Genomic DNA, 24,845 nt, shown 5'->3' with positions numbered 1-24,845 from the left:
GGATCTATTACCTGGATGCCCACAATCTGCACAGAACCTTTCAATACCTTGCCACTAATAAGTGATCATGGGGCCTGAATGTGGGCAGGCGGCTCTCATTCTGGGAAGACAAGGACCCTGGGAAGTAAGGCAAGGGGGAAAACAAGTAGCAGGAATAAACAATAAAGGTTCAGTAGAACCAAGAGCAAAGAAAGGCGGCAATAAGTTGCTTCATTGTTGTTTTTAAAAGATTACTTTTTGGGGGCTAAGTATTGTTGCAGGGTTTTATATAATTAACACACTATGTCTAAAATAATGCCATTACTGCAAGAGCAAATCTTCATACAGATGAGATGATCATTTCGTGTAGCTGTGATAGGGCATGCCTTTTCATACAACTTATTTGTTCCTTTCCATAACACACATGCAAAATTGGTGAACGTAAGAAATCATGTCAGCTGAGTTTGTATTTTTCCTTCTAAAGCTCTACATACAGAAGCTGAAAGGTACGATGTTGGATATTTCAGAAGAACATTCCATTTTGCACTCTTTTAAAGTTATTTAGTTCCTGTTCAGATTTGAATTCTGTTTAAGGATGCCACTATTTATAGAAAGAAACAGTTGTTTGAGGAACGGACGTCAGCCTTGTAAATAAAGGAGCAAATAAAGGGAGATAGTGGATGGTCGAGGGGGATGGGAATGGATGTTTATCAAGCAAATACCATGTACCAAACCCTCAGCTAAACAAGTTCCATGCTTTTAATTTATCTGCTCCTCAGAGAGGGGAAACAATTTTCTGCAGATTTCACAGTAAGGGGCCGATGCATGAGTCAAACCCAGCTCGTGCAGCGCCAAATCCAACACTGATTTATGCGGTTCTGGCACAAATACACACTTTCATTTCGAGTGAAATTACTTATGTATGTGCGGACATGGTCTATGTTTGGTAGTCTGTAATATATTTAGACCAGGTGATTCGCAATTTCCTTTCATCAGTTTTCATTGCGAAAACGGAGACACAACATTGTGAATTACTTGCTTCAGCTTCCTGTAGGGCTTGTCCTAACGCTAATTTTCCTGAACTCTGCCCTTACCAACTCTGGAAGTTAAACGTGGGCCACGTCTCTGGCAATTATGATAATGATAAGACGACAACTCTGCACTGATATTTATGAATAAGGTTAAAGTTGTATGTGAATGAGAAGGAGGGAAGTCAGTAATAACACAACGATGCATGTCTCGTCTCAAAGTTTTCAAAGGACATGTTAGGTCCTGCTGAGTCCAGTGATACAATAAGAGGTGAAAACATGGTACTTACTCAGCAAAACATTCCTTATATGGTAACAGCGTGGAACCTTGAGTGCTGGTGGGGACCCTCCCCACAACGCTCACATAAAAGTTCCTGTAAGTGGTGAGATGCCCTAATAGCTCTGAACGGCAACTGCCCCCATCAATATCCTTCTCACCTCAGAGGACCGTTCGGAAGGGCACACAGATAAAATATAGGAAAGTGGTTAAAGATGAAGCACTGCATATCTTTAAGTCGATTTTAACATTATTGTTACATTTAGAGTCTGGAAGCAAGTGTAATGGAAATATGGATGTAAAGTCTGTTCAGGTCTGTCCTGGGCTCTGACTTTATTGCCACCATCTACTAGCATGATGGCCTGGCTTGTTTAAGTTTAAATTCTCTCTCTGTAAAACAGGAATAAAAGCATTTAACATACAGTGTTGTGATGATGATTAAATGAATTATGTAAAAATGCCCAATGCATGCCCAGGGATTAATAGATGGTAGCTATTAACACTATTTTTCTGGGGTGACTAATAGCTACTAAGTATTTACATATAAAGTCAATGACTCAAACTAAATTACTAAGTAATATTGCAGAAAAAAGAAAGACAATCATTCCTGTCATTTTATCTACCTGAAAGTATATTCACATTTTTTGATGCCCAATTAAAACTGGAGAAAGTGAAGAATAAAATAAGGGGACTTTGTCAACCTTCATATATGAGCGTTGTGCTTAATGGAAATTTGAACTAAGCTCTTTACATTATGACAAGCTCAACAAATGGTGCTTAATAAGCTTTAAGAAACCCCACACCTAAGGGTGAGTTTCTTCTAGACTAAATTAAGGCAACACTAATTTTATTGGTTTATCACAGCAAATAGCCCTTTTGCCTATAGTAGATCCATTTAACGTTCTCAGTCACAGAATAGAATATTTTTTTCCTTGACAATTTTAAAGTTCATCTTACTTAGCTAGATTGAACTTAAGCATGTGAAATTTAATAATAAAACATTTTGTGATCCATCCATTTTTATTATACAATTAGCTGTCTATTGTAATATAATTTCATCTGGTTACATAGGAAGTCAGCCGTTAAATGCTAGTAATAAATGATGTTTAACAACGTCACTTTGTATTATAAAAAAAGGGAAAACAATTTTCTCTCCAAATGTATTCAGTTTTAATAGTGGTGAAAAACATAGTTCTTACCCTGACTTTTTGTTTATAAGCTTATATTTATGTTTTTGCCCTTTTTTGATTATCTTAACATCAGTCTCATGTCTATAGATTTCAAATACATTTCTTTTTTTTTTTCTATAGCTTTGTAAGGAGGTTCTATTGTAATAATCACCCTTTTTGGAAGTCTTCTTTCCATATAACACTCATGTGACAGGATTGTTAAAATCACTAAAATCAAATAAAAGAGTGGTAACACATGTTATTGTCTCACTAAATAAGTAGAAATTGAAAGAAAATGCTTTCAAATTTTAAGCATTCTTCGGTCAGCAGCCATAATGAGAAAATAACAAGGCTTAATACAGGAAAATGGCCAAATTTATCCTTCTTAACACAAGGTGCAGTGGATATTCCTGTAACTAGAAGAGACCTTGGCAATCACTGCATCCAAAACACTCATTTAACAGGTGAAGCCAACAGGGGTAAGCATAATTTTGTACTGGCCTGTAAATTCAGAATCACGGATGCAAAAAAAGGACAAACTATTACTAGCATCATGGTCTGTGACACAAAAGGAATTGTGAAAAACCTTATCTGCGTATTGGAAAAGAGATGAAATTATAGTTCTATGTGAAATTATAGTTCTATGGGGGTGGGGGGCATTCCATTTCACCCAGTGAGAGTGCCCATCGTCTGTTTAATTCAGTAATAGGATGCCTCACAAATGACATCGATCTGTTGCTTCCTCAGTTTGACTAAGTTCCCTCATCCCTCTGACAGCATTAGCTTCTCTCTGAGCCGAATGTGATTTGAGCTACGTTATCTATTAAAGATCTGAAAGACCGAAATGCCAGCCAGCCACTTTAATTCCAGAAAGAATTCTTTTCCAACACCAAAAGAAAAAACCCAGCCCTGTTGTTTCAGCACGCTCGTCTCCAACAAGACAGCATCCCGCGGGGTTTTCAGGATAATTTTGACTGTGTCAATTTTTCACTTCCCGTGCTAACTTTAGAACTTGATCTCAGTCTAAGATACGACTCCAAAACGTGTGGTGACACAGACTGGCAGCACGAGACGCAGAGCACGTTTGATCCAGAGAGAGAACTAATAAGCTATATAAACTAACTGCTGCACAGATTATGAAATAAAACCAATGATCTACTTGTTACTTAACATTGCCCTAGCAAGAGGCAAACAGGATTGTCCGGTGAAAGATGGTGGTCATTTTCTCTCGGTTGTCTAACAATGAACGGACAGCCCTTCCCACAGGGCCCTGGGTCCTCTCATTGCAGGAATGACACTGCCCATAAGCTCACATCCATCAAAAGGTTGTCTGCGCCCCCCCCCCCACCCCCCGAGCAACAGTTCCCCAAGGGCAGAGGACACATCCTCCTGGCCTTTACAAGGTCGTTTTCAAGGTCATGTGGTCCTGTAAAAGAGATGGAGAGGAAGGGAGGGAGCAGCATCCTTCTTTGGGAGCACACAGCACAGCATTTCTGATTCTGACCACTCCTGCCCTATCTCCCTGGGATGTCGATGTCCCAGGTTCAGGGAGCTGTAGCTCACATGCTGCCTCCACCCCTCAGTTCCATGGCTTTTGAAGCTGGGGGAGATGTTGTGCTGTTTGCTCGTGTTAACCTCTCCAGAAGCACCTAAACAGGAGCCATCTTTACTTTGTTAGATTCATGAAAAATGTTCAAACACAAACAAAAAAAGCCAGTGTTTACATTTATCTTTACTCACAAATATATTCTCAAAGAAAAGTTGATGCTGGAGTAATATTTCCCTTGTCTTTTATTATTCAGTTCAAGACAAAATAATTTATTAGAATTGCAAAAATTGTTTTTTTTTAAAAAAAATATTTATATGTAACTCTGACGTCAAGGCGAATAATTCATTGTTGTTTGTAAAGTCCTTCTGCTATTAAACCAATTTAGACTGGGTGCCCAAAACATCCTTTATTCGGAACCAGAAAATTTGTTAAATAAGGTAATTTGTGAGATTGAACAGCTGCTAATAAAAGTTGCTAATAAAAGTCAGAGTTGAGTTTTCTTTCCTTCAGTTGAAAAGACTTCAGGGGAGCGGGAGGGACCTAGACCACAGAAGATGTTTTGAATCTATTGGAATAACCAGCAATGGTGAAGTGTCTCACAGCATGAAAAATGATCTGTAATCTCAGGTAAGGGGCGGCCGAGGGGCATACATCCAGATGTTGACTGGATGGTAGTGCGAGGAAGGAAATTGGACATGAGACTTCATTTTGATGGAAAGGATCATAGTTTAAAAATATTTTGGGGCCAGCCCAGTGGGGCAGTGGTTAAGTTCATACATTCTGCTTTGGTGGCCCAGGATTTGCTGGTTTGGATCCCAGGTGTGGACCTACGCACTGTTCATCAAGCCATGCTGTGGTAGGCGTCCCACGTACAAAGTAGAGGAAGATGGGCATGGATGTTAGCTCAGGGCCAGTCTTCCTCAGCAAAAAAGAGGAGGATTGGTGGCAGATGTTAGCTTAGGGCTAATCTTCCTCAAGGAAAAAAAAAATTTGAAGGACCCTGGCTTAAAGAGTGAAAGGAAACCATAAGCCTTTTACTGATCTGTGGTTGAATGGTAGAATTAGGAAAGTACATCAATACCTGGTTGAAATTTATATTAGTGAGTAGTCCAGAGGAGCTAAGTAGGAATGACCAATGAGAGGCCATCAGGAATGCTAATGCAGTAGAAAGAGCACGTGCATGGGGTTGAGAGGGCCCTTGCTGAGGACCACTGGCTTGTTTTCTCCAGGCTGAAAGGAGGGATGCCAAAACTACGAAATTGGCCTGGGACAGCTGGAAAGTGGTGAAAAGTCATCAGTTAGCAAAAAAAGAGCTGATTATAGTTCAGTTAGGGATAGAGTACCCCACATTGATTTCCATATCCTTGTTCCTTTTGTTTGACTGTGAAGTAAAGTTAAGTGACTTATGCTTCTTTAGTAAATAAGAGAAAATACTTTGTAAAGTATGAAAGTTTTATATTAATATGAAAACATAGCTACACCATTGAAAGGTCTTTCTTGGCTCCACATGGCATGGGACAGCAGCAACCTTACTAGCCCCAGGCCCTTGGAGAGCTCACTTAACTCCTCAGAGATTTGGTTTCCTCTTTTGTAAATATCGTGATTGTCCTTTGGGATAATGGATGTGAAAGCAGGTTAAAAATTAAAATAGTGCCTTAAACACTATCATTTCTATTATTATTGTCACAAATCCCCAGCCATATAAGATACCATGTACTGTAGATGATTCTGACAAAAATAACTTCCTTAGGAATTACCCTGAAACCTCAACCCCTTTGGAAGCCAAAGAAATATCATACTCTGCAGTCCATGCTTCATCATTTTACATGGGTTTGTGGAATTATCATTAATTCAAAAGAAATGCTATTCTTTACTCAATGTGGCATACTCTCACCGCGAGATTAAGTTACATGTTTCTTTTTATTTTTGGTGAGGAAGATTGTCCCTGAGCTAACATCTGTGGCCATCTTCCTCTATTTTGTATGTGGGACGCTGCCACAGCATGGCTTGATGAACGGTGTGAAGGTCCCCACCCAGGATCTGAACCTGCAAACCCTGGGCCGCTGAAGCAGAGCGCATGAAACTACTCACTACACCACCCGCCCAAGCCCAAGTTACATGTTTCTTACAAGTCAAATAATTTCCCTTGAACGCACAAGATGAGCAAGAACAAACATTCACTGAGCACTTAGCACATACCTGTGTAATGTGCTAAACACCAGCTATGGAAGGAGACTGTCTAGATTCAGATTCTGGTTCTATTATTTAGTCCTTGTAAGAATATCTGTTCCTCAGTTTCCTTATCTAGAAAGCTGGGATAATAATACAGACTTCATAGGTTTTTTTTATGAGGATTAAATGAGCCAGTGTGTGTAAAGCACCTAGAATAATATGTGGCATGTAGTAAGTATGCAAAAAAGTTCTTCTCCCCTCCTCTCTCCTACTCTTCTCTTGTCCTCCTCCTCTTTCTCTATAACCCGTCTGCTCAAGATCGCCCCACTGGGAAGCTGCGGGGCTGGCATACTGTGAAGCTCACCAGCCCACACTTTTGGCCACTAAGCGATAATGATCGATATGACCAAGCTGTTTACAAGACAGAGCTCAGCTTAGCAGAGAATGTCACTGAGCGGCTTCACCAACAACGCCACTTCAGTGAGCATCATCTATTACATAAATGTGTAAGTTCGGGAAAGGATTTCTCATTAAACAGCTGCCTAAATAGCATCAAAAAAAGTTTACTAGTTTTTGAAGATTGAAGGAAAAAAACCTGAAAGTCTGAAAAACTAACTTTCAGTATAGGAAAAAAATTCTAGAAGAACAAGTGAGATTTTAAAAGGGTACTGTTTTCTGTTTATTTCTAATTGGAAATGTTTTACATTCATGCTGAATTTTAAAAAATTCTAAGGTTAGGAAGTTTTTTCTTGGAAAAAAACTACTCCAAGCATGAAGAAGAGAAACATTCTTAAGATAGGATATTGAGTTAAGATCTTCTCTAGCCACTTTCCAACTTGCTACATCATGACAAACACTCATTATAACCATGAAATGAATGTGATTTTCCTTTTACATTTAATGTTACATTGAAGATACTATGCAGTATCTTTCCTACTTTGTGGGGTTGCACACAAGTAACATTTTATAGTGGCAGATGTGTGACATCACATGAAAAACTTGTAAAACCTTTACACGAAAATCACATCTGTCAGTCCCCACCATCATTTTAACTGTAGTTACATAGTTTGCTTTTCCCTCTGTGCCAGAGGACGCAGCTTTGCATGAAAGCTGTTCCAGAAAATTGTGTCTTCTGGACTAGCTAGTTAAGCAAATTGTGTCACTGCCATTGAAACCAAAATGTCCCCAGCAGATATAATTTCACAAAAGTGGAGGAAAAAAACCACATTTGTACAAAAGTCACAGCTGTTCAACTTTACATTTTGTACTTTTTTCATTAAGATTTTTCCCTTTCTCTATGAACAGTGACAGTTACATTTCTAGTTAGCAACTTTAGGACTTCTTAATACGTTGCTAAGTGCTGTGCTATCATGGATTTGGCGTCTGTCAGGAGAAATTGGGCTACCTTGTTTCTGCTGCTACATAGAGTGAAAACGTGGTCCGTCTGCCCTGTCTGCAGATGAATCAGGACAGATGTTGAGTAGGACCTACTGTTCTCTAAAACAGAGAGCTGTGTGGCTCCCTCTGTTGCTCAAACTAGTGCCAACATCCCTACGTCAAGGTCCACGTACTACCGGACTCCTTTTCTTTCAGGTCTTGCAAGTCTTGGTCCTGGTGGCCATGCTGTCCAGAGCCACTCTCAAGTCATGGGGAATGGAGCTGGTGGCTCAGAAGCCGGTCTTACAGGGCTGTGCATACACCACCTCCTGTTGTTGGACTCTCCCTGTGATGCTATATTAGAAGGCAGATAGGGAGGAGAGGTTCTCTAGGGCTCCTCATTCTTCTCCAGCGATGAGTCTCAGGCTTGTCTGGACCATTACGGATGTGAATGCTCAATTTATGGGCTGCATTTTGAGCAAGAGTTTGGAGTCTGGGCTCTACAGTCAGAGTGCCTGGGTCCAAATTACAGCCATTCCTCTCAATAACGTGTGACAGTGGGTAAGTTAACGGAACTTGTTCGGCCAGAGTTTCGCCATCTGTAAACTTAAGACAATTTCCCTCCTTCTCACTGTAGAAAGGATTATAAATGTGGCAATGACTGTTGAGTGCTGAGCCCAGCTCATGGTGCAGAATAAGCACTGGATAAATGTTAACTATTTTGATGATGTGATAATGATGATGGTGTCGATAATTTTTCTGACTTCTGAATATATTAAACCTGTAATCTTAAAACTGAATTTGCACAGGATAGAATTACGGCACAGTAGGGTAAAGTCAGTAACAGTGGTCAAAACTCTTCAATCCAGGTTTCTCAGCTTCCAGTGGTATAAACACCTTCCTGCTATTGGTTGCTGGAACGCCTATGTGCTTGTCTGTGGAGTGTTTGTGCAACCGTGCCAGAGGCACAGGCTTATTTCAACGTCCTGCTGATGACAGAGAGCCGGCACTGCAACTTCTCTCCCAGCTGTTGGTCTATTTGAAGAGAGTGACTGACCGCTAAGTCAGACTTCTAGTACTGGCACAGGCTTTTTTGCCACTGGGTGGGACGGTGGAATGTTTTTCATATTTTGTAACCAGTGCCTCTAATTATGTAAATGGTGTGTAATTAAACACCCAAATGATAGCTCTACAGAGAACCCATTGCTCACCATTGTTAATAGAATTAGTGAATCAACATTTTCTTGACTACAGATTTACAGGAAAGACTACTTTGCTTTGTCCTATTAACTGAATACTAATATTACAAATTAAAATATATGATTTGGGTTGAAATGTTGACTTTAACATTATCATGACAATTAGAAACAGTGTCTTAATCTAGGCATATTATATTTTATATTTATGATATCCATAGTGAAAAGATATAGCAACTTAAACTACACGTTTACCGTTTTTTTCTGTGTAATCAACTATAAGAAATAAGGGACCTCTTTCCAACAAAAATACTCTATGAACTTAAAGTGATGAATAAACACTATGTCACAAATGTATTCACATAGATTCCACAAACAAGATTACTATTCAGAACCAATACATACTTTTGGAAAATAATAGTATAATGGAGATGAGATTCATATTTTTTGAACAGTTAAAACATACCATGAAATTGGTGTATTCCAGTTAAAATGAACAAAGTTGTCTTTGTTGTGAGGCAAGATATCCTTCATTTCAAATAATGTTTACATGATATAGAATAAGTAGAAGTATTTTAATTATTTTGATGAATTTTTTCCAAAGGACATTTCTAAGAAATATTGGAATCAATTCTACTTAAAATTGTCTTTAGGTTTGAATTATCTGTCTCAATTTTCAGTTGGTCTGATAGAGCCTTACACCCAAGTATCGGGATTGGTACATCTTATAGAATCACATAATGGGGCAAAAGCCATGACAAGTAGTAGAACTGAATGATGAACAAGTTAAACTATTTGACTCACTATGACCTGTATTTTGCCCTGATAACCACTTTAAATCTAAAACTATTAAATATATTAGTCTGATCTAAGTAGCTGAGACATGACTGACTAACGAATACTTTTCTGACTATGGCAGTGATACATGAAAAGTGAAGTCAGGAAATGTAGAGACAAATATAATTTAAGCAAAAACAAATAAAAAGACAACCATTTGAAGCAGAAAGATAATAATGGCAATTTTCTTTTAGGGTTACAGCTAATGCCCAATTCAATAATTAACTACAAGGAGTCTACCAGCAGCAGCTCTCTATGTGAACACACACCTCAGGGATCAAGAAGGTAGCAAGCATCACTTTCCAACATGTGGACTGTCTCAACTCTGTGACAGACAATTAGGGCAGAGAAGAAAGGTTTGCGTTAAACACTATTTCCCACATTGGAAGTCAGCTTGAAAGGCACTGAGGACAAGGAAGAACTATCTGAAGAGTTAGAATAGGGCAAGGGTCAGCAAATATGTCCTACAAGCCACATTTGGCCAGTTGTCTATTTTTGTAAATAAAGTTTTGTTGGAATATAGCTACACCCTTTCATTCAAATTCAGCCTATGGTTGCTTTCAAGCTACAACCAGGAGGGTTGAATAGTTATGACAGAGGCCATATGGCCCCCCCCAGAATATTTGCTATCCAGGTTTTTATGGAGTTTGCCAATATCTTGGCTAAGGAAAACGTTCTTATTCAATTAATTCTGTAAGGAAGTGTATTAAAGATAAGATTTGGTATGTCACATACCTCAGTTCTCTCTCCTTACATGACACTACCTTGAATTTCAGATATAATAGGCTCAGGCACAGTAAAGTCAGCTTCAGTGAATTAAGACAAGCTAACATTTATTGGAAACCTTTAATGTTGATAAATTCCTCCAAGAGCTGCAGCTACATTCTTATGAAAATATATGTTCATTTTAATTGATTAGCATTGTAGTGGGACTGGGGAAGCTTATAAGTATTTATAAGTGATTTCCCTTTATTTTTGAAATGAGTGATACCTCCATGTGTTTGTCCTACGTTTTGCATCTATTGAGCATTCACATGACATTAGAGCATCAGATACTGTGTTACGAGATTGCACGTGGCACATGAGGTGAACTCACCTTGACTGGAAATGACTGACTGTGGTGGAAACATTGGGGTGTTTTTGAAATGAAGAGGGTAGGTTAAAGTGCTCCAGACCAGTGCCCATGAGGGAGAGGCTGGAAGGCAGGGGGCACGCAGGTCTCACTCCGCAGTAACTGCCCAGTGAGAAGAAGGGCTTAACACCTAGTCAAAGCTTAGCGACTCTTTGAATATTGTTACAAAAACAATTTAGCAATAACGCCCTTAATCTGTAACCCTTGACCATCTAGATTATTACTGCTAAACAGAATATAATTAGAGAAAAGAGTTAGATCTTGATAAATAATGTGAATATCTTTCGTTTTCCAACCTCTGCATTTCTTTGGCTTTATTCACCCAAATGACATTAACAACATGACACAATAGATAAGAATTAAAAATTTCTCAGTTAGAAAAAGGGGTTCTGGAAAAACAAGTCACCCGTTTAACTTTTGAAAATTATAAAATTACTTGATATTTCCAAGAAAAAATATGTATATAATTTAATCCCTAATAGGGGCTTTATTCTGAATAAAAGGATGCATAGAGGGGATAGCGCACGTTATGCTAAGATATGTTAAGGCAACGCATCCTTCAGTAGACAACATAAAAGTCTAATCTACAGGAAGAATACTACTGATTTGAGATGGGGTCTTAAAAGATTTTAAAAAATCTAAATTTTATTTCATCCTTCAACTGGAAAATATGGCTGCTTCATCTAATTGACTTCGAAATTTGGTTTAATAGAACATCTTTTTTGTACAACTAGTCAGCTTTCAACATTTTGGTTGCAAAATGAAGGACATTTACTTTGATATCTTTAATTACGGCTCATTTAGAGAACAGGGTGCCACACATTTTTCCAATTGGTGTTTTAGAATCATGAGTGAAAGGAAAGCAGTGACAAATTATCAGCTGAAGCGTCAAGAAACGGCTAGTTAGTGCTCCTAGAGTCTTTATGGAAGCTTCAAAGGAAGATGAAAGGGAGATAAAAGGACTGTTAGCCACACATGCTCAATAGATGAAATGCGAACACAACTTCACAACATATTAATAACAAGTTGACATCAAACTTAGAGACTTACTCAACATAATAAGTGCCATATATGGGATCATCGATTTTTTCCCAGCCATACGGAAGCTCTGAAAAATAAAGAATTATTTCTTTCAGTAAAAAGGTAACAGATATCACAATTTCTAATAAAAAGTAATATAATTTAATCATACATGGGTTGCAGACATAGTCTACCAAAGCAAAATCAAGCATTCAGAGTCAGCACCAAATTTCAGACGCATATTGTAGGAGCTATAAGAAGCATTGGCTTGAAAATTGGCAGTTAAAACACAGAGCTTTCTTCTCTGCAGATAGACTGCTGGGTCTGGCTGTTTATTCCACGCCAAGCAGCAGGATGGCACATCGTCACGTTAGCACCACTCAAGAAAATACAGACGGCAAATCACTCTCCTGAAAGTGCCCACAGCTTTCTTATTGATTTCTATTGTTAAAAGGAGCGTTTCAGGAAAAAGATCAGATTTTCAAAATATATTTCTGAGGATAGCAAGTTGCTTCTGATGGCTGAAACAAAGACATCTTAAATTCTCAGTTGACATCCTACTATTCTCTCCATATGGGTCAGGATTTGAATGCTGCCGGTATATACACTCTGGGTTTTTTTTTTTTTTTTTTTTTTGCTGAGTAAGATTTGCCATGAGCTAACATCTGTGCCAATCACCCTCTATTTTGTGTGTGGGTCACCACCACAGCATGGATGCTGACGAGCAGTGTAGGTCCATTCCTGGGGATTGAACCCAGGCTGCAGAAGTGGAGAGCATCGAATTCAACTGCTAGGCCATGGGGCCAGACCCCGGGGCATATTTTTTATAAAGACTAAAATTCTAAACACTCTTTCCTTGACAATACAGTTCATATTCCTCATTCTCCAGGGCTAATTTTAACACACACACATTTCAAATATCAATAAAACTATAAACGCTACTCTAGGCAAAACACGCTGTTTGAAAACCAGATTTTGCTTGGTGATACAGTTTTGCAAATACACTGAGTCTTCATAATTATTTATAAAATATAAATATTATATTTTTATTATTATATTTTATTTATAATAAATATAATTTTATATTATATTTAGAATATTATATTTTTCTTGATAGATATTAACTGTATACACCTAGAACTCAAAATCTAAGTAAGACATATTGACATGCTTTAAATAATATATTTAAATTAAATTTAAAAGTTTATTATAGTAGTAACACACGTTCTCTGTAGACAAGGCACAACTATGAAAAGAAAATTAGAATCACCTGCCATCCAGAGACAACCACTGTTAATATTTTGGTGACTATCCTTCAAATATTTATATATATATATATATATATATATGTGTACACACACACACACACATATATATGGTGTATAACTTTTTAAAAGAAATACATAACTTTTTAAAAGAAATTAGGTCATATGGTGCATATTATTTTCATAGCCTGATATTTCCACTTAGCAAAATATCAGGGCATCTTTTGACGTGCAAGAGTGTGACTGCACGGCATCCCTTTTTAAGAGGCACAGTCGTAGTCCATGGTGTGGCTGGAGCCCAGGTAATTGCTCCAGTCTTTTATTATTGCGCATTTGGGACTTTCCAGTTTTTACCTGTTACATGTCATCTGCGTTGGATTTACTAAAACCTAAATCTTTCATCATTTTCCTAGCAATTTGGTAATGATGAATCTCCAGAGGGGGGACTTTGGGTTAAAGGGCATGGCACTCTTTCACGGCTTTTGATAAATAGCCAGATCGCCAACTTCCCACGCACAGAAGAGCATCCGTTTATAATCTCACTGGGAGTTTATGAGTAACTGTTTCTCCATCCCACCACATTAAATACAGATAGCTTTTGGAATTCAGAATGTTTCTAATTTTAGAAAGTTAATCAGATGCAAATGCTGTCTCTTCCATAACACTCCAAGCGGAGTCTGGGGAAGCACTTTATAATCAAACACATGAGTATTTATGCGGCCAAAATTAAGATTTCCACTAAGATCGTAAACCAGGACCACTTCCTATCAGTTAGTGCTGGTTTGCTGCCAGGGCGTCCATGTCAGTTTATGTTTTGCTGCAAAATGACTTACAAAAGGCAGTTTTTAGAGCTTTTGAATTTTAGATATGTAGACAAACTACTGTATATCATGATTTTAAAAGTCAGCTAAATGTATTTTAAAATGGCAGCTCACAGTTGTTTTAATTTACCTTTCTTGGGTTTCTAGTCAGTTTGAACATTTTTCATTTGTTCATCCTGGGGAAATTTTTTCTTTTGTACATTTCTCCTTTAAAGAAATCAATTCATAAGAGTTGTTTAGTTATTAAGGATACTGATCCTTTATCAGATATATTGCATTTAATTTTGTTGAACATTTTCTTTAACACAGAGATGTTTTAAGTTTTATGTGGCAAATTTCTTGGTGTCTTCTTTATGGCTTCTATCATTGGAGCTTAGCTTAAATACTGAAGAAATTTTTCTAGTCCTTTTGTTAAACATAAGTCTAGGCTATGAGTTTAATAATTCTTAGATTAGTTATATCTTAATAAACTTATAATACCAGATTGTGAGTACCTTAAGAAATTTTTCCTTCAAAATGATAATAAGAGAAAATTTTTACTGAGTATTTACTATGGTTGAGGTCCTGATGGACTTTCCATGCACCAATTCATTTTATCCTAACAATCACTCAGGATTTAAAATCTCTGTACTCTGGCTCCAGCAATCTTAACCACTTTAGATATCAATTTAGACACTGTGTTTAACAGAGCATAAACAACACTTAAGTTAGACTAAGGAGAATAACCATCCAGATGGTTTTCACCAAATCCCCCAAGCTATTGGAGAATATGTCTATTAAAAAGAAGAATCCATTTGACAAATATCTATTTGGTGCCTTTTACAAGCAGCTAAAGTAAAAGATTCTACAGAGGACAGCAACTGATAATACAGATATTCATGGCTGACTACATGGATTCAAATTTGTAACAGGTTTAATATTATCTTGTGAATACAATAATATGTAAAGTAACCATATTCAATAACATAGTGTAAAAGCTGAATATAGTTAATTTTATGGATATTAGTCCTATTCTTAACAGTACTGTTATATGGAAACATCTCATGGTCAAAGTTTTAAAATTATCTTTTTTTTGTTTTGTTTTTTCTTCTCTCTTTTTTTGTTTTTTGAGGAAGATTAGCCCTGAGCTAACATCTGCTGCTAATCCTCCTCTTTTTGCTGAGGAAGTCTGGCCCTGAGCTAACATCTGTCCCCATCTTCCTCTACTTTCTATGTGGGATGCCTACCACAGTATGGCGTGCCAAGCGGTGCCATATCCGCACCCGGGCTCCGTACCGGTGAACCCTGGGCCGCCAAAGCAGAATGTGCGCGCTTAACTGCTGCGCCACCAGGCTGGCCCCCAAATTATCTTTTATAATGTAAACTATTCCATCATTTATTCCTTATCTTTGGCCCTTCTTTGAGTAAATTCTTAATTCTAAGCAATGTATCCCAGAAGCACAGATTTCATTGATTCTTTATCATTGTAGATCTATAGCACCAAAGATTCTGGGAAGAATTTATTATCCTTTCTCACTTGCCATCATGAAGTATTTATCAGAACTTAGAGGGAATTTGATTTTCTTTTCATAAGATATCAATATATTTTGTTTGTTTGCTTGCTTATTTCACATTTCTAAGATAAACTATTAATTCATGCTGAAACAAAACTATATGTTATAAACGCATACACTTTAAGACAAACTATTAGTGGGCCTTAAACTCACACTTTGGGACAAAATGATACACTGTAGCTCTAACCTTCTGTTACAAAGAGCTGCCATTCATTTCATTTTAAACATTTGCAAGGCATTGATGGATAAATGTTACAAGAAACCAGTAACAGATACATACATCACTTAATCTGCAAATGTGGCAGAATGGGTATAAATATCTACAACCAATATTTAAAAAGGTTTGTGTGTGTGTGTATATGTGTGTGTATACTTATGTACATGTGTACGTGCACATGCATATTTCTGTGTATTCCCCTTAGTGACATTTTTTTTTAATGTTTGGCACCTGAGCTAACAACTGTTGCCAATCTTCTTCTTTTCTTTTTTCCTCCTTTTTTCTCCACAAATTCCCCCAGTACATTGTTGTATATTCTAGTTGTGGGTCCCTGTAGTTGTGGCATGTGGGACACCACCTCATCATGGCCTGATGAGCAGTGCCATGTCCACACCCAGGATCCGAATCCTGGGCCACCAAAGCGGAGCGGGCGAACTTAACCACTTGGCCACAGGACTGGCCCCATAATGACATTTTCTTGAGCAGCCAAGGAAGATCTAGGCTAGAATGCCAATAAAAAACCACAAGTTTTTTTCACTCATTAAAAGACGAGTCATAAAATAAACTTCTTAAGATTATAAGCTTCTTATAATCTTAACAGCATATATTTAGTTGATGAAAAGTTAAGAAAGTTAAGAATCATCTTTCACTGTGAAAAATGAGCTATTTGGATTGTCTTACTTTTAAAAAACCAATTGCTTCTTTTTAAAATTAAGGTAACAAATGAGAAAAAGAATTTCCAATTTAGTGCTATTTGTCTAGTGAGGCGAGCTTGAAGCTTGGAGCTCTTGGGTCCTGGGTTATTTAGAAGATTGTATTCAACAACACCTGACAAATTTACAGATGATTAAGGTCACACTGATGAAAGAATAACATATACTATGCAACAGGGGAAAACAAACACTTGAGATCAGCAAGGTTAACGCTGCGCTAAGAACTGTTTTAATTGAGATTTTCTTCAGGCCATGGAGCCATGGAGCACATTCAGCAATTAGGTACTCCTGCAGAAGTCTGTGTAAATGTCTAGATTAATCTGTAGTCAGTCATAAGCTTTGTCAAACTGCAACAGAATCGAAAGATTAAACAGGTATCCAGTTCTGCCTGGATTCTGCCATACCTACCAGGCTATTTTCACTTGCTCTCTCCACATTGTGTGTATGTCTGTATTTGTCCGTTTGGTCCATTTTCATCACAGAAAACTGCAACAGCTAGCAAAAAGCAGTGTTCAAGCCTCAACTGGGAAAATTGTAGGATCAAAGGACAGAATTTCTTATGGAAGTGGGACCCAAGTACTGGAGCATTGTAAGGACACCCTCCCTCAAGATATCTCAGAAAGATCCCTGTCGTCTGTCTCACTTTGTCTTTTAAACTATGTCCTTCATCTCTGTTTCTTTCTCTCAGGTCCATTTCACTGTGTCTGTCTCCTTCCTTCTCTTCTTCTGGCTGGTCCTTCTGCTTGCTCATCTTGCTTATGTCCTGGGATGGCTACCCCATGCTTGACTCTACGCTACTTTTTATCTCAATCACTGATATGACTACTGTGCCACCTCAGTTTCCCAATTCTGTATCCCATCCCCCCCCCCGAAGAATTCACTAATCCAGTTCATTTTCCTCAAAATGGATCCAAGTTACTTGGCCTGACACATCAATGTAATGGCTGCCCTCTGGTCAAGAATCCACCCACAGAATAATCCGGTACGGCTGAGAGCTGTGTCCCTTCTGTATTGGGCAAACTCAAATGGAGGGACGTTCTATAAAATAACTGGCCAGTGCTCTTCAAAAGTGTCAAGGTCACGAAATAGAAAGACAGACCGCAGCACTGTCACAGAGTGGAGGAGACAGGGACCATGGAGACTAAATGCATGGTAGGATTCTGGATTGGGTTCTGGACAGAAAAAGGACATCAGTGAGACAACTGGTGAAATCCAAATAAAGTTTGTGGATTAGTTAACAGCCTCCGTAAATGTTCATTTCCTGCTTCAATAATTGTACTTATGAAAGATGTTACCATTACAGGAAGCTAGGCGAAAGGTACAAGAAAAAATTTTGTATTATTTTTGCAATTTTTTGAAATCTAAAATAATTTCAAAATGAAAACGTTGAAAAAAACTATTTCATCAACTCACTGATTAGATGACTTCTGTTCACATTTTATTAACATTGAATCAGGTACATGCAACCCTGAATTCTTTTGGATAATGTTGAATTTTTAAAGAAAATGGAGGATTTTTGCATTTATGGTCTTCCTTTCTATTATGTTGACTTTTTTGAAAGACATTTCTAAGAAAGTGACTTTTAATTTTGCTATTTTACCACTTTTTTTTCTGTTGCTTATCCTTCTGCTCACTTGAAAAACTAGGTAAATACCACATTCATGTTTAAGTATTCCTACAACTTAAATTCTAGAACATACAGATTCAATAATAGGAGTTCAAATGTACGGGCAGGCTGCATTCCTTGTCTGGGAGGCAGTGTCTTGTATGAGCCATAGCACGGGCTATGCTAATTCATATACGGTTGTGTGGAGGTCCATCCTGGTGGGCAGCTAAAAATTCTCTCCAAAGTCAGGAAGGCAGATCAATTTAGGAAGCATGCAAAGTACTAAGATACTGGAGACAGAAACAGGGACCAGAACAGGGTGCCATTTCCTTCAACCCTATATTATTATTATTATTTATTTTTTTTTAAAGATTGGCACCTGAGCTAACAACTGTTGCCAATCATCTTTTTTTTTTCCTTCTTCTTCTTCTCCTCCCCAAAGCCCCTCAGTACATAGTTGTATATTCTAGTTGCAGGTCCTTCTTGTTGTGCCATGTGGGATGCTGCCTCAGCATGGCTTGATGAGCGGTGCCATGTCCGCGCCCGGGATCCCAATCAGCGAAACCTTGGGCCGCCGAAGTGGGGCACGCAGACTTAACCACTTGGCCACAGGCCCAGCCCCTATGTTATTTTATTTGGACCAGTTTTTTTTTTTTTTAATTGAGGCTCTTGCTACTGTGTTTTAGAGGCAATGACATTACAACAGAACATAAGAAACATAAAGTCTCCCTAGGTCAAGTGACATCGTGTATAGAATAAAACATGATAATAGCTAATACTCACATTAAAATCTTCCCCTCCAATCTTTATTAGATTTTTGCTGTATACTTAGTATAGAAATTGGGAAATATAAATTTTCCTGGAAAAGCCATACAACTTTTGCTTCCAAGTGTTCCTTAGGAATTTTAGTAGTCTTTAGGAGTGTGAGATTTTACAAGAGTCTTTAGTGTGAATTTTTACAAGAAATACATTTTTAGAATGAAAGAGAAAAAGAAGGACTAGAAAGATATTGTACAAGAATAAAATATAGAAAAGGTGCCATTTTTCTTATTAGTAAACTTTATCGTATCTTTGTCTCTCTTTTTCTTTATTCAAAAATGCATTTGTAATTATAAAAGTAAATTTGGAATGCATTCTTATTTTTAATAAAATTCACATAATAATAATGAGCTGATCACAGTGCCATTCCCCCACAAAAAGGTAGAGTTGAGAGTGTTTCCTTCCAGAGCTTTATCTGTGTATCAGGGCTCATATTTGTTCCTCTTTGCCAGAGAACTTTATTCCATTCTGTCAGCAAAAGAAATAATCAAACAAAACAACAAATTGAAAAACCTAAAAAGTGTTGTTCCTTCTCTCTTCCATCTTCCTCAGAGTCTCTATACGGAAGAGCACAAACCCAGTCAAAATCATGGAAATACAGGCTAGGAGATCTTCAATTGTGGGCTCTGGGTATAGAAGCTTTCCTGTTTTTCCAGTGGAAAGAAGAACTAGCTGAGTTGTACTTTACAGTACTGACATTTAATTCATGTCATCACGTGGAATCAACCTGAGTATTCCATTAACACAGTATTATAAGGAATTAAAAAAAAATATTGACCATGATTTCATGGGCTTGTTGTTGATAAAAGACATAATTGCAGGGAAAAAATTGCAAATAAATGTACTCCTTAAGGTATATTACCAAATTTGAGTCGGAAATGTACAAGATTTTTTGGCAGATATTGTTACATGAAGAAATGTGTACTCAATAATATTTCGGGTGGTTGGAGCCCTTTTTTACCTTGAAAAAGCTGTCAAATATAGATATGAGCTTTTGCAATGCTAACTTAATGGTGGCAGAGCCATCTATGTGAGATGGTGACAAGAAGTGGTGGCAGGAAGGCATGGGACAGAAAAAGGATGTTGCCTGCTAATGACTCAAAAAGACTCATATTTGGTTTAAGTTTGCAAACTTCATTAAAATGGCAAAAAGTGATGAAGCTAATAAGTATTTTCCTTAATAGTCCTAGAGCCCTGGAGAAAGTTCTGGCTAACAAGTAAGATTTTAGAAGCAACTGTATGCTAAGGACTTTGAAATATACATCTCCAGTTTCCTCTTAAGTTCTATAAATCTATGTTAACCCCACTATCGACCTATCTGTTTATTATCATCATCCTGTTGAAATTATTTATTGAAACGTTATATAGTGTAAAGGCTGACATCTAAATTTTAACCTCTTCACCTATGCTGAAAAATCATAAATACCCACTGAGAGCAATAAAACCATCCATAACTCACACCTATGACATAATTAGGAGAAAGAAAATACTATGAACTTCAAAAGTCATATGTAAGTAGAGAGAGAAATGCCCCAACCCAGCAGAGCAGAGCAAGCTCGGGAGCCCATTCTGGATCAGAAAGTTAGGTCAAAGTGGGCAGAACAAAGAGGGGGCCAGGGTCCTGGAGGTGGAAAAACAGACAAAATCACCCTGAGACAGATAAATTTCCATCTGAGTGGGAAAACGCTAGCAGACCTGGTTGATTAGAACACAGCTTTTGGGGAATTGGAAGAAAGGCATTGGAAGTAAGCTGAAAGAAAGGAGGAGTCTTCGGAAGGCAGTGCTTAAGAAGAAGAGGGAGATGATGTAGATGGATGAAGTGGCCCTTGGAAATTTGGTTATGAAAGGAGAGAAGCATGAGGTAGAAAGTAAGCATCTCCAGAAACAAAAGAGAATCATAAGATCTTAAGACACACCAACTACTCTCTCTGCAGAAAATGATGTTCTCCACTAAAAAATCAGTACTTCACAAAAGAAACAGAAGAGGGTGCTCATGAACTAAGAATGTAGTAATCCACCCAAATCCTTTACTTATGTTTATATGAAACCAGTTATTGCTGGTCTAGGAAAAAAACGCCAGATCAACAGAAAATGGCAGGCATTATTCATACAAAGTTATTATAAGAAATCAGAAATGAGTCAAAGCAATACAACAAATGAAAATTTGCTATCCTCTCTCAAACAAAAACAAAAATGAAAAAATTGCAATAAAATCTCAAGATATTTTGAAACATGCACTTATAAATATAAAACTTTTTGAATCAGAAATTTAAAATCTCTGAACAAAAAAGGACAAAGAACAGAAAGATAGTAAAAAGAGTGACCAAAATGAGAAAATAAATTAAAAAAAAAAGAATCTTTGAAATTAAAACCAAATTAAAAGGGGCCCAAGAGAGAACAGATTCAATCGGAAATATAATAAGGACCATTGAGCAAAGACATGGCAATAGCCATGAGAGCAAAATGAAATAAATGAAAGGTAAAATGAATCAGAAAGAAGTCATTAACATAGAAGATAGACAAAGATAATCCAGTATATGTATAATTGGAATACAGGAAGAAGAAAATAATAGAACTAATACTCAAAACTATAAGAAAAATTTGCAGAAATAAAATAAAATATATATATATATATATATATATATATATATATATACACACACACACACACATAGAAAAGGCTCTCCATGTACTTGGAACATTGTTCCAGAATAGTCAATTCCAAGATATATCAGTTAGCCAGTACACTTAAAAAATAGAGAAAAGCTGTCTAAAAGATAAGTTCCTTAAAAGGGGAAAAAAAATCAAGTTTCTATTACATCTCAGCAACAATATACAGCTAGAGCACAGTGAAGCAGCATTTTAAAGAATCACAAAGAGTGACCCAGGGATTTTATAGCCAGCCAATATATCTTTTAACTACCAACACACACACACACACTCTAGAGTTTAAAATATGCAAGAACTTGGGGAATACTGTATCCAAGAACGCTTCCTGAGGTACCTACTTAATTAAACCAATCTTAATTCAACCAGGAGATGACCAGAGGCAAGAGCTAATAGTACTCATTCAACACGTTGAATGCTAGATCTAAGCGTAGAACAAAGGGGGAGACGGGTGGTTGGAATAATATGAAAATATCATATGTTTAGACACTGTTGAAACAATGCAATTCAAAAAGAGAGGAGAGGAAAAGACAAGGAGAGTGATTCTTTATCTCATGGACTGTTGTTTAGGCAATAGGTGGGAATCCCAGAATAAAGCTAACAAGTGAATAAGGGCCTCAGAAAAAGCGTCAGGATAAAGGCAAGCATTAGGACACAAATACAAGCTGCACTAAATACCAAACAGACAGACAAAACAGACTACAAAGAGAAACACAGTCAATATAACATGATACGGCCAAAAAATATAACATCAAATAATACAGAGTTAAAACAAAGCATAGAAATGAATGCAGTTTACTTCTTTTGTTAAGATTTTCTAATTAGTGCATAAAGAAAAACCCAACTACAAGCTGGTAAAGAGGAGACACTTTTAAACAAAGTGATTCAGAAAGGCTAAAAATAAAGGGTTGGGCAGAGATATGCCAGAAAATAGAAGAAAATAAGAAAGCAGGAGTTACAGTGCTGCTATCAGACTGCAGAACTCAAGTCAAAAGCATTAACCAGGACAAGGAGCACGACTTTATAACAATAAAGGTCCCAATTCATAATGAAGATATAACAGTTATCAGTATCTGCATGTCAAATAATACAAACCACAACTATAGGAGCTGCAAGGAGAAGTAGAAACACACTAAAAGCAGGTGGTTAAGCCTGTTCTCAGTCTCAGACAGGTCAAGCTGACAAAATTACAGATCTGGGAAAACTAAATATAGCATAATTAATCAGGCAAATCTTTTGGTTCTCCCCCCATCTATCTTTCTAGTTTTACATCCCAATAATAGAGAACATACATTCTTCTCAAGTACACAGGGGACATTCTCCAAAATTGTCTGTATAGTAGATTACAAAAAAGTCTTAATAAGTTCCAAAAGGCAGAAACAACACAAACAACAATCTATGACCATAATGCAATAAAATCTAGACATTAATAGCAAAACCATAATCAAAGGAACTTTCACCTAGAAATTAAAAACTCTAAATAAACAACTTTCGAGTCAAAGAGGAAACGTGGACTGAAAGCGGACCTTCTGCAAGTTCACCTACAGCGGCGTGGACCTGGACCAGCTGCTGAACACGTCCTAGCATCAGCTGATGCAGCTGTACAGCCCCCGGCAGCTGGGCGGCTCAAGTGCTGGCTGCACAGGAAGCAGCGCTCGCTCCTGAAGCGCCTGCACAAGGCCGAGAAGGAGGCACCACCTGTGGAGAAGCCCAAGGTGGTGAAGACGCACCTGCGCAACATGATCTTCCTGCCTGAGATGGTGGACAGCACGGGGGGGCGTCTACAATGGCAAGACCTTCAACCAGGTGGAGATCAAGCCTGAAATTAGTGGCAACTACCTGGGCGAGTTCTCCATTCCCTACAAGCCGGTGAAGCACGGCCTGCCCGGGGTCGGGGCCACCCACTCCTCTCGCTACATCCCCCTCAAGTAGCCTGCTCACAAAAAAGACAGTAGAAAGGATCAATGAAACAAAGAGTTGGTTCTTTGAAAAAATAAACAAAATTGATGAACCCTTAGCCAGGCTTACTAAGAAAAAAAGAGAGAAGACTCAAATAAGTAAAATTAGAAACGAGAGAGGAGAAATCACAATGGATACCACAGAGAGACAAAAGATCATAAGAGAATACTATGAAAAACTATATGCCAACAAATTGGATGACCTAGAAGAAATGGATAAATTCTTAGACTCTTACAACCTCCCAAAACTGAAGCAGGAAGAAATAGAGAATCTGAATAGACCAATCACAAGTAAAGAAATTGAAACAGTAATCAAAAACCTCCCCAAAAATAAAAGTCCAGGACCAGATGGCTTCTCTGGAGAATTCTACCAAACATTCAAAGAAGATTTAGTACCTGTCCTTCTCAAACTATTCCAGAAAATTGAGGAAGATGGAGCACTCCCTAACACATTCTATGAAGCCAACATCACTCTGATCCCCAAACCTGACAAGGACAACACAACGAAGGAAAACTACAGGCCGATATCACTGATGAACATAGATGCAAAAATCCTCAACAAAATTTTGGCAAACCAAATACAGCAATACATTAAAAAGATTATACACCATGATCAAGTGGGATTTATACCAGGGACACAGGGATGGTTCAACATCAGCAAGTCAATCAATGTGACACGCTACATTAACAAAATGAGAAACAAAAACCACATGATCATCTCAGTAGAGGCAGAATAAGCATTTGACAAGATCCAACATCCATTTATGATAAATACTCTCAATAAAATGGGTATAGAAGGAAAGTATCTCAACATAATGAAGGCCATATATGACAAACCCACAGCCAACATCATACTCAATGGGCAAAAACTGAAAGCCATCCCTCTGAGGACAGGAACAAGATAAGGGTGTCCACTCTCACCACTCTTATTCAACATAGAACTGGAGGTTTTGGCCAGAGCAATTCGGCAGGAAAAAGAAAGAAAAGGAATCCAAATAGGCAATGAAGAAGTGAAACTCTCGCTGTTTGCAGATGACATGATCTTATATAGAGAAAACCCCAAAGAATCCACTGGAAAACTATTAGAAACAATCAACAGCTACAGCAAAGTTGCAGGGTATAAAATCAATTTACATAAATCAGTAGCAATTCTATACTCTAACAACAAAGTATCAGAAAAAGAACTCAAGAACACAATCCCATTCACAACTGCAACAAAAAGAATAAAATACCTTGGGGTAAATTTAACCAAGGAAGTGAAAGGTTTATATAATGAAAACTACAAGACTTTCCTGAAAGAAACTGATAATGACATAAAGAGATGGAAAGACATTCCATGCACATGGATTGGAAGAATAAACATAGTTAAAATGTCCATATTACCTAAAGCAATCTACAGATTCAGTGCAATCCCAGTCAGAATCCCAATGACATTCTTCACAGAAATAGAACAAAGAATCCTAAAATTCATATGGGGCAACAAAAGACCC

General features: G+C 37.6%; 1 protein-coding gene and 1 pseudogene across 18 annotated transcripts in view; one reads left to right on the top strand and one right to left on the bottom strand.

Annotated features, from left to right (window-relative positions):
* The window catches only part of MAGI2 (membrane associated guanylate kinase, WW and PDZ domain containing 2), a 1,255,661-nt gene that overhangs the window by 301,805 nt on the left and 929,011 nt on the right, over positions 1–24,845 (bottom strand). For all 18 annotated transcript variants that reach the window (XM_070617000.1, XM_070617003.1, XM_070616985.1 and 15 more), the window contains one exon: positions 11,767–11,824. In XM_070617000.1, coding sequence (XP_070473101.1) covers positions 11,767–11,824 — 58 coding nt within the window. The remainder of the gene's footprint in view (positions 1–11,766; positions 11,825–24,845) is intronic.
* LOC103558491 (small ribosomal subunit protein uS19-like) lies at positions 20,541–23,329 on the top strand (annotated as a pseudogene).

This window comes from Equus przewalskii, chromosome 4 (genome assembly GCF_037783145.1).
Source record: "Equus przewalskii isolate Varuska chromosome 4, EquPr2, whole genome shotgun sequence".
NCBI classification, from domain to species: Eukaryota; Metazoa; Chordata; class Mammalia; order Perissodactyla; family Equidae; genus Equus; species Equus przewalskii.
Note: the sequence above shows the minus strand (reverse complement) of the source record. Positions and strands in the feature narration are given on the sequence as shown.